The sequence below is a fragment of the Nyctereutes procyonoides genome, unplaced genomic scaffold (genome assembly GCF_905146905.1).
Source record: "Nyctereutes procyonoides isolate TBG_1078 unplaced genomic scaffold, NYPRO_anot_genome, whole genome shotgun sequence".
In the NCBI taxonomy this organism is placed as follows: Eukaryota; Metazoa; Chordata; class Mammalia; order Carnivora; family Canidae; genus Nyctereutes; species Nyctereutes procyonoides.
In genome coordinates, this window is record NW_026575049.1 from 29,442,246 (window position 1) to 29,453,330 (window position 11,085).

Sequence of the window (11,085 nt, forward strand, 5' to 3'; positions counted from 1 at the left end):
TTCTAAATGCTGATACTCTTCTCAAACCTTTAATAGGCAATGAAACATTTGTATCCCTGTCCTGTTTTCCTGAATTTAAATGCAAAGAACCTCATCAAATTCAAACTCCAAAGTCCAAGTTCACTTAAAATAGAAGGAAACTACTGCACATAATCTCCCTGTCTCCTGGTTTGGAAGGAAGCTGCTTCCTCACAATCTGATCTATTTTGAGTTGCTTTGGTTAACAGTAACATCACCCCAAAATCATTAAGGTTCTGCAGGCTTCTTACAGGTTGAGGAAGATAAGGGGAAGTGGTTCTCTCAGTGGCCTTATTCAGAACCTCTTTCTCCAGAATTAGTGCACTACTGCTCAAAGCTACCATTTGATAGAATCCCCGGTATCTCTGACTTTCCTGAGACTTTATAAAGTGAGATCAGTGCTTTCAAGCCTCAGAATCCCTTAATGAGAATGTATACTCAGTCCAATGGCATAGAACTTCAGTTTTTAAATATTTTGCTCAAACATAAATTGGGCTTTAACTGCTTTTATTGCCTTGACTTTTTAAATTTTTAAAGATGATTTTGGTGTTTGAAGGAATGCTAAAGAGACAAACCACATACTGTTTGTTTACCACATCATACTTGTTTACAAAGAAGTTTTACTGAAGACAGCCCTGCTGTAGACTTAACACCAACAAACTTCAGTTCTAAACTTCATGGAATCACCTGTAGTTATAATAAAAAAATGAGCCTTTAAAGGTTCACTTAAAGCTTAAGATTTCAACTATAAAGATGAGCTTGTTGTTCTAACAAATGCTTTTCCTGCTTTATGTCCTCTTTAGAAGTTTAAAAAAAAAAAGGAATAATGTAAAGAGACCCTTTAGTTTATATAACGTATATATGTAGATGCAGAGTTACAGACGCAGATACAGCAGCATTGGCCTGCCCGATTCCATAAACCCGGATAGGTGACACAGGAAACATGTGGATCACACACAGCGCTGAGCGTGCTTCCTGCTATGGTTTCTAGCCATTTCATTGTCAGTGTCTGGTAATATTAATTAGAATCTTCTAATTTATACGGATATCTGTGGAAGAATTTGTAATTGAGAAAGAAATGTTTACTTTTCTGAGTGATTTACTCAAACAAAGAGGAATAGTGCATGACGACTGAAATTCCATCAGTGATACTGTGTCAGTCCGAATATGCTTCGGATGACTTCAAGCAGTATACACTTCATCGTTCCTCCATAACGCAGTGTGTGCTGCTTGAAGAAAGCACAAATGAAATGGTGCCTAAGTGGACCAGCTGAACATAGTTCTTCTGTCTGATAGAAAGAAGATAGTAATAAAAATTCACACCTGATTTAGGTTTAGGTGAAATAGATGAATTCTAGAAGGGTAAAGAAGAGGAAAACATAGGGCTTGCCACTTTTTAAAATGGCCTGTCTCATGTGGCACTTAATTGTGATTATCTTTGAAATACGGGGAGTACATATGGTTGACCCTGACAGTGAAAACCTTTGGGGTATTTAGTTCCCCTAAACTGAGGGGAAGAAACAGGACGTGGGAATATGAAACTCTCCAGGACTGAGAGGATATTGAACCCATTGACAGAAGAGCTCCAAAGCCTGCTGTGAGACTGGAGTGTAAGAATCTCCGAATCTTCCAGGAGAGGAGAGTAAATGCAGTTAAATGCCCGGGGTGTGGAGGGAGGGCTTCCTCATCTAGGTGAATCCCACTGCAGAGGCCTCAGCTGTTGGTGATGTGATTTGCAGGAGTCTGAAGTGTAGATCAGAGCTGGCCGACTTTTTCGGTGAAGGGCCAGGCATTCAATATTTTTAGCACTGGAGGCCAGTCTCTTCACACCTGCTTTCAAAAAGCAGGGCCAAGCTGTGTGGGCCCACACAATGAAGTTTGCAAACCCCTGATCTCTGCTGGGTTTTCCTTCTCACAGTTGCCCAGTTACCTTAGCCTCTTGGCAAACGTGCTAGCCAAGAGGAGCACACGGCACTATAGAGGACCTTTCCATTGCATACAGTCCGTAGTCTCAGCAATGAACCCATCTGAGACTCTGATGTTAACACATACACATTTAGCATGTTCTAGTTCTGTAATTTACTTTCCCCAGCAGTCAGGTAAAGTTCTCCAAACTCCCTGCAAATATTTGTCCTATCAAAAGTCCCAGCAAAGACTGTGAAGTAAGACATCTGAAATCATACCTTCATTTCTTCAATCTGAGAACAGGTCCTGCCAGGAGAGTTTACTTGTGTTACTTTCCCAAATTGGAAAGCACATCCCAGCATTGGGTGGAGCTTAATTCTGTGCCAGAGGAATGATAACATGTAGACTGATGCAGTTTGAAACATTATCCTCCCAGGTGTGTCTGTGTTTGTGTCTGTCCCTGTGTCCTTGTGCGCGTATGTCTGTGTGTGGGTGGGTGTGTGTTTGTCTGGCCATGGGGGGAGAGGTATCTGTAAAGTCAGTTCTCTTCTCTCCTGTAGGGCGGATACGCAGCCTACAGATACGCACAGCCCGCTACTGCAACAGCGGCCACAGCCGCCGCCGCTGCCGCTGCCGCCTACAGTGACGGGTAGGTGCAGCTCACGGGAAGGGGGGCTGGGGGGCGCCCACTTCCCTCCTGCCGCCACTGCCTGGATGCCACCTGGCATCAGGGACACCTGTGGTCCAGAAGCTGCTCCACCTCCTCCTGCTTATTCCCCTCGACTCCTTTCTTTGCTTGGACCCCACTCTCCCTCTCCCTCATCCCTCGACTCCTTTCTTTCCCATTTTATGAAACTACTTCAGAATTTTTCAGAGTAACTGCACTTGGGAGTAGAAACAAAGTTCCCTAATAACTTTCCAAGACCAGGTTATTCGTATGTCTTTAGCACAGCAAACTCGCTCATTCTTCCAGAGCACAGCCTTTGCTTGATCTCCCTGATTGTATTTCTTCTTTCCAGTTATGGCAGGGTGTACACAGCCGACCCCTACCATGCCCTTGCCCCTGCCGCTAGCTATGGAGTTGGCGCTGTGGTAAGTATTATGTGTACCTTTTTTATTTTTAACCACTTTACTCCTTTTAGCTTTTACCTACAGATTCCAAAAGATCTAGAGAGGTTATAAATTCAGGCCTTCTTCCATTGCCAGAGTACTGAAGCCACAGAGTCTAAAAAGTTCACATCACCCTCTTTATCTGTGTGTTATAGTGTGAGCAACTTGACCTGGTTAAAGACAGAAAGGAATGAGTAGTGACAGTCTGCCCTGAGTAAGGGCATCATTTGGGAGAGAAAGAAGGAAACAGGTTGACATTTTATACTGGTTCAGCTGTTGGATATATGCCTGTGGCTTGGTTTAATTGATAGGTGTTAGCAAAGATGTGGGGGCATGAGCCTCTCCAGCTTTCACAGTAAGCTTTTCAAAAAATAGACATTAGTTTCAAATGTGGATACCAAAGGTTATCCCTGCCGTTTCTGAGCCCTCTGGCAGGTAGTACTGGGAATCACCAAATGAATACCTTACAAAGATATTTTTTATCCACAACATTTGTGGCGAAATATAGTATTTTCTTAGAAGTGTTGGAAAGGTCTATAGAGCTCATCTAGAATAACTCCCCACCTCTACCCGTACCTCCTTCTAATCAAACTCAAATCCTCACTGCAGTAGGCAGTATTTCTGTGTTGGCCTGGATGCCTCTTGGCTGCAGAGACAGACCATTCCACAGAGACCTCCCCAGCGTTCTCAGCTGGGCTGCAGCCTGGGAATGTGGAAGGAGGTGTTTGACAGGGAGGCAGAGTGATATATGAAATTTAAGATTTAGAGGAATATGAGATAACCTGTCATTTCTTCCATTCAGTTTCTATGGATAGAAAGATTTGTGGGGGGAAGTAACAGGATCCTGAGGGGAAGTAGGTGTGGAGTTGAGGTAGAGATAGACAAGATAAAGACAGTGATGAAAGTTCCTGAGATTTTATGTGCTGATCCTGATAAAGGAATAAAGCCCAGTTATAACTCCACAGAGATAGATAGAAATACATTCGGGTATGTCCAGAAGCAGCATAGTTGGCATATTTTATATATCAGAGAGGAGCTGGACTTAATGAGTGCAAAGGTTGATTCTGGTTTAAATCCAGCACCATCTCAGACATGGTACATGACAGCTAGTGATCAGGGGAGCCTGTTCTCCATGGACCGGTGATGTGTATGAAGGTGAAATCAGCTAGCTGCTTTAGGTCACGATTGTGATGATGTAATCAAAGTAAACAAAACCTGTTGCTTTTAAACGTCAAACTATTTACAGACCTGGCTTTAAATTGTATTGAGTTTCCCTTCTGTGCTGATTCATGTAAATAATGAAACAAAGCATTGCCATCCTCTCTTCTTGAGAGTATCAGGTCACTAGTAAGTGGGACTCTGGTTTGAGCATCTTAGAGGCAGAAGCTGGTTTCCTGACTCCACTGGTAGCATCTTACCAGTTGCTTTGCAGCTTCTAAAGAAGCTATTTTTCCAAATTCCTTTTCAGGACATTTCCTTCATTTTCAGTGCTTCTCTCAAAAAAAAAAAAAACTTTTAATTCTTTTTATGTCTTTAATTACTGCAGGCGAGTTTATACCGAGGTGGCTACAGCCGATTTGCCCCCTACTGAAGTGACGTGAGACCCTGCAAATGGGACCGCCCCCCAGTTCATGAGGCCTGGCTATTGCAATATTTACTAGTAGAGGAACTCTATAGCAAGATGAAGAGGAAAAACAAACAAACAAACAAAAAAAAAAAAAAAAACAAAAAAACAAAAAAAGAGAGAATACTTTTTTATACCTCACTATGTTCTTTGAATATGTATTTTTCCTTTACATTTCTGCCTTTAATTCTTTTGTTCCAAAGATTGTGCATTTTTTCTTTTTTTTCTTTTTTTTTTAACTGTGGTAAAAAAAAAAAAATAATGCATTTCCATGTCTGTATGTCCGTGCTTAGCTTATTCTGTCAATCACGGAAGAGGCAGTTACTGAGGAAGGGGAGACCTTAGGAGCTGATGAATGCATGCGATCAGAAATCAGACAGAGCTACCAAAGTGTATCGGGTGCTGAGTGGCTGGGGATGAGCAGAAGTGGAGGAGATCTTTATGCAACAGGATATTCTTCTGAGTTTCTGGTCTTTGGCAGGCAATTCTGATTGGCTGTGGCTGGAATCCACATGCTGATAGATGATAGGAATTTGTGCTTGCGAAGCAGGAGAATTAAAAAGACACTTTCCTCTCCTCTTCCCTCCTGTCTTCATTCTTTTTACAATCTTCTTACCTGCACAGCCTGAGACAGTTGGCATGGTTTTTGGAATTATAATAATATTTCCAAACATGCTCTCAGACTGCGGATAATAAACACCTCATTAGGAAACAGATCTCAGAATGAACTCTGGAGTATGAAAAAGATCATTCTTTTCTTTCCTGAGATCCCAGCATTCCTGCTGGGCTTCCTCCCCTTTCTCTGAAACACAGCTTAGCTCATCTGTCCTTTTACGAACTCCCTGCTCCCAAGTCCTCAAGAGTCAGGAATTTAGGACCCAGGGACAGGAGAATAAATAGCAACCAGCTTTTCTGGCTTGAGGGTTAGAAGTACAAAGTGTTGGGAGCCAGTAAAGGGGTAAGGAAGAAAAAAAGGATGTTGGATGATGTCTGGCAGGGCACTGATTGATATTTCTGTGATTTCTCTTGCATCAGAAGGTCAGTACAAAGTAAACATATCAAGAGTGTTGGCAAAAGGTAAAACACCCAATCCTGGGGCGGCTGTCCCTGGAAGTTTGTGGTGATCGTAAGGGGGCACGTAAGGGCAGGCAGAGGCACTTTGTACTAACTAGCTCCAAAGCCATAGGAATTTCCATCTTCCAGAGCATTCTTTGAGCCACTTCTCTGTCCATGGTCTTGAGCTCTCCTGGCTGCTCTGCCTGGCTTCTGGTTATCCTCCAAAGACACCCAACCAAGCACGCAACCACTTGGCATACATGAACACTACAGGACATAAAACCCAGAGCCCCTGAGGCTTCTCTCCGCCCATAGTGGAAGAAAGGTGTGACCTGGCAAGGATCTGTTGCCAGAAAGAGTCATGTGGTGACCACAGGAGTGAGTCCCTGCTGTTGCTCCCCAGCTTTGATTTTATACATCTTAAGGTAGGGAAGAAAGTGTTTCTCTTCTAGCTATTAGCTGTTAATGATAAAGGCAAGGGTCCTGCAGCATTTCCAAAATGAAGGCATTAGAAAACAGAAAAGCACGGTCCGTTTGGCTCCCTGGTCTATTCACATTGGTACTAGGGTGACTTCTCACCCAAGGGATAGCTGCTAAAGGGAGTAATTCAGAGACATGGAGCTTCCGGTTTGTTATGGGTTTGTTTTCTGTTTGTTTTGGGTTTTTTTTGGGGGGGGCGTTTGTTTTTTTTGTTTTTTGTTTTTTTTTTTTTACTCCTGCCTCCACACATGTTCTTGACTGATAACTGATTCATGTCCCTGAATTAAAATGACTGACATATGACAGCATCAAGCATTCTTTGTAAGCAGAGTGATCTATCCGGGAGGGACTGGCCTGTTGTGTAAAATACATATCTTCTCCGCCCGCCCCCCCCCGCCCCCCGTGGAGCCCTCTCTCTCCAGACGATGGGGAGAGAGGCTGTCCCTGAAACGAGGGGAGACATCAAGGAAGCTAGAGGCCTCGATGCAATCTTACTGATTCTGGGGAGGAATGCTTGGAATAGGGGACACCAAACTACCCAGGGCCATTGGCCTTTGTTAAGGGTTTGCCTCCCCAAGCCAAAGTTTGGTTCGTTGCTGTTAAGACAATTTTTGTTGTATGTATATAAATATTTTAGTTAGAGGAAGGGGTATGGGATCTGGGGCTTTCACAGTTCTAGGGAATGGGGGCAGGGAGGATTTTTTTCCTTTTCTTTCTTTTTGTTTCGAGAGAGAGCTTTTATTCACTAAAGAAATGGAGAAATTTCATGTCATGTTCAAATAGGGGCCATTCACAGAAATGGCAAGGCACTGCTCAATGGAGACAAGGCCAAATTTTAAATGGTTGTGTCTGTAGCAGGGGAGGAGGATAGGAGAATGAGTAATTTCCTCTTCTTTTTTCCAAGAAAAAGACAAGGATGGTGGGAAAGATAGAGAAGGCAGCTCCCACTGCCCTTGTAAAAGAGGCAGAAGCTTGAGCTTGGGCTACCTCTACTGCATTTCAGTTCAGCTGGTTCTGGCTGAGGACTCCATAGGCAAGCTCTGTGCATTCTGCTGCATGTCCAGGGATGGTTGTAATACGGCTTCCTCCAGCTCCCTTTTCTCAGGAAGGCTAAGTAGACTTCTGCTTTTGCTCAAGGGCCTCTGCTCTTCGGCGTCCGCACTGAGAACTGGAGCTCTCGTGAGCATCTAGATGAGATCGTGTCAGCCTTCCCATCACCTTTGAACTTTGAGACTCTGTACAGCCAGCTTCATCAGAGGCAGGTTCCTCAAAGCACCGGTGCTTGCTTGTCTGCTCCTGGCTCTGGTTCCCATTGGACTAAGAAACAGAGTCGGAAGAGAGTTTGGCCTCTGTGGGTTCGTTAGAGGATGCTGGTTGATGATTCCAAAAAATCACTGATCTGAATCACAGCACGTGAATGATTTTGACAGCTTTACTGTAGCTCATGACATGGGCTTCTGTACTTAGCGTCTTACTCCTAGAAGCCAGGCTCCTTTAAGGAGACCACTAGTGAGAACCTTTATCTCCTATCCTTCTCTCAGCCCCGAGAGCTGCCCTTAGGTCAGGTCTGGAATCCCATGCGTTCCATGTTTCAGCTCCCAAGAACCCGGGTCAGCCGTGGTGACTCACCGGCTTTAAGGCTCTCAGGTTTTACCCAGCTTCCCATCACCACCGTCCTCTGACAACCACAGGTGGGATTGAGCCAATATTATTTTTGTCCTCAAAAAAGAAGGGGACTGGGGCTCATCTCTGTTTAAGGGGAGCTAGTGCAGATTATTCAGTAGAAACCAGTGGTAGCAGCTTTTCCTCAAAAGTCTAATTGCTCAGGGGCTGAAGTGCTCTGTAGGTTACCATTCCTAGTGATGTAGCAGAGAAGTAGGTGAGCACCACCCTTATCACCAGTCACTTAGCTTCCCAATGGGGGAGAGGTGGCAACTCGGAAGTGAAGCCACCCCGAGGCTCTGCCAGAAGAGCTTCATAACTGCCCCCTCTTCCCTCAGACGGGAGAACAGGGCCGAGCCGGGGCCCCTCTGGAAGGCACACCGGCCAGGAGCGGGGAGGGAAACTGCTTGTGCCCTCTCCCTCACCAACTCCAGCCTCCTGCTGCTTGCAACCTCTAGCACAGTAACATTTGCAGAATTGCAGATTTTTTTTTCCCCAGATGATAGGAAGAAAGGGACTTTGGGGGGTGGGGAAGGGGTAGTGGTGTTTTAAAAAGCATAAGTTACCTGTTTGCACTGTTTTAAGATAGGAAAAAAGAATAGTGGGCAAGGTGAACATCAGACGTAAATTTGTGTGTTTTTATTTTGTCATGCTCTTGAAAGTGTCTGACCATTTGTAGTATACACCAGTGAGACTTGATTCTGTTACATAGAACACTTTTTTTTTTTTTTTTGGTAATGTTACTGTCCAAAAGCCTCTTTCCTCCTTTCCCTTCTCCTGTGTACTTGCTTCATACTTGCTTTATTGATCAACCAGGCAATAGCCATCCAAGAGCTAGAGCGTGAAGCAGAGCCCTTTCCAAGTAGGCTCCGGGTGTCCTAAGCCAGCACGTGCCCTCTGGTTTAGCGAGTGCAGTGGAGTCCCTGGCACCTGTCTTTAAAATAAGGCTTACAGACCAGACTACGGCAAGTTCTCCAATTCCTGAATCAGACGCACTAGGAACGAGGAGCCGAGGGTGGAGGGGATTCCTCAAGTTAATCCAAGTTGGCTGTAGTAGCTGTTCTCATCCATGTTACCGGAACTGTAGCCAGTTACAGTTTACTCAGGAAAACGGTAGATCAATTCAGCCATGGTAGTGCTGGTTGGCAGGGATTGGTAACCGAGAGAACTGCTCATCAGCCAAAACTCAAACCTTGCCTTTAAGGAGACTGCCAGCGGGGGGCTCGGTCTGCTCCGGCTGGCTGGCAGTCACACATGTGCCAGTGTGGCAGAGGCTCGGTCACACGGCAAGCAAAAAGGGATCATCAATTCTCTTTCCTCTCCCCCAACCCTCACCCCCACCCCAGTTACCAACGCCAGATTCCCAGGGGGTACTTGTGTTTTCTGAATTTTTAAAAAATGACTTTTGGTTTGGTTTTTCTGGGGACTGATAAAGTGCTTTAAGCAATGTCTATACCCCCATCGAGACTCCCCAGCTTAGCCATTTTCTTGTATTTTTCTGTTCACAGTATTTTTGTGTGTGTGTGTGTGTGTGCTTGTTTTGGCAGCTCATTTTGGCTGTATTATATATCGAGTGATGAATTGATCCTCTTTTTTCCCTAAGGGATATGAATTTTTTTTCCTTATGTTTTAATTCTGCTTGTGAATAGCTGGAGCAAACCTGGGGCTGACACACGTAAGCTAGGGCTGCAGAGTGCTGACAGGGCCAGTGGTGTTGACTTGTCACTGACAGGCTGACCTACCTGCGTCTCTGAGCTTTTCAGTCCAAATCTTTGCAAGGCTAAAAATGCCACAGAACCTCTCCTCCCCACTCCCCATGGCAGGGACTGGACCCTCCTAACATGGAACATGCAGCTTCTCCTGCCCCCCCTCCCATTGCCATGGCAAAACAGGTACCTTTTGGGGCATGGGGGCATCACATGGGATGCTTGTATAATTGACCACCTCGCCTTCTCTCCCCAACCCCACCCCCAGAGTCACTTCTAGGACACCCGAGCTGCTTGCCCAGGGTCCTGTTTCCCTGCATCTCCAGAGAAGCACCCCAGGGCTTTGTGACAGTCTCTAACTCCCTCCCCCTCTCGTTAAGAATCATATTGTATAGTAGCTTTCAGACCATACAGTATTCATTGGGTTACTCCTATTATTATCAAGTAGCTGGAATTGTGAAGGTCGGAGTAGTTAGATCTTTAGCTTTTATTCCTTATTTTTTTGTATTACTATCCATGTGTATAAATTATTGATCATGTTGCTGGCTTTTATAAACTCTAAGCGAAGGAGGAGCACTGTCTCTGCCTTTGCAAATGGTAATGAAGCACTGTTTTTAAATAAAAGAGAGAAACACCATTCTTTGGCCTGTGTGTGTTTATCCGGGATCCATGTCACCTCCTCCTGAGGCTCTTGGATTTGACTTCTAGTCGGAAGGCACTCGGGGTCGCGCTGAGCTGTGGGCTGAATGAGGCCAAAGGCTGGCGGGGGAGTGCCTCTGCGGATCCCTGCCAGTGCCCACCCCGCCCCACTCCGTGCCCTTCGCCTGGCTCTTGGGTCACCTAGCTTCCCATTTCACGGGGGAGCTGGGCCCACCCCTGCGCAGGGGCCCCTGAAAGAATGCCTTGCTGCTGAATCTAGACACCACCCGAGTTCATGCCCTTTCTTCCCCCCTCCTGCTCCGCTCAGGAGACCTTCCCCTCCTGAGCTGCCCCACCCCTGTGCCCGCACCCAGCCCTCAGGGTCCCAGCCCTGTCGCCCTCCGGCAGGTCACCCCTCACTCCTGGCTGGTGGGCCCCTTCAGTGTTCGCACCTCTAACGCATTTTCAAAACAACTCTGCGAGATCCCAGGCCCCTTCCCTCATGACAAACTTCTGGAAGGAGTTTCTGCCCACCCGCTCCTTACCAGTTACCGGCCCTCCCCCTGCTGTGCTCAGGCTTCTTCTCCCTCTGTGACCCTGAAGTGGCCCCTTCTGGTGACAGCAGGTGGAAGGCTGCCTCCCTGGGGAACCCCCCAGCCCCCGTCACCGTCCGCATCCACACTGCGCAGAGCGCTCGGGCTCGCACACCCCTCCCCCTCCCCCGGGTCTGACCCGTCCTGTTGGCCGCCCTGTGGCCCCACGTGAGCACATGTGGGCATCCGCGCTGCAGATACGTGGTAAGTTCCCTTCTCAGTGTTTCCCATGAGGTGAGACAGTTTCCACCCTGCCTGCCTGTGTTGCCCCCAGGGGGACGGCCAGGTTCGC

At 46.2% G+C, this 11,085-nt stretch overlaps 1 protein-coding gene across 13 annotated transcripts in view; it reads left to right on the top strand.

The window, feature by feature from the left end:
• RBFOX2 (RNA binding fox-1 homolog 2) overlaps positions 1-10,198 on the top strand; it is a 274,668-nt gene extending 264,470 nt beyond the window's left edge. For 12 of the 13 annotated variants that reach the window (XM_055329184.1, XM_055329187.1, XM_055329192.1 and 9 more), the window contains 3 exons: positions 2,484-2,572; positions 2,943-3,015; positions 4,580-10,198. In XM_055329184.1, the coding sequence (XP_055185159.1) occupies positions 2,484-2,572; positions 2,943-3,015; positions 4,580-4,624 (207 nt within the window). In that variant the 3' untranslated portion in view covers positions 4,625-10,198. Of the gene's footprint in view, positions 1-2,483; positions 2,573-2,942; positions 3,016-4,579 lie in introns of those variants that run through there. The other variant, XR_008664953.1, reaches the window with a different exon arrangement.
• Positions 10,199-11,085: the final 887 nt, after the last annotated feature.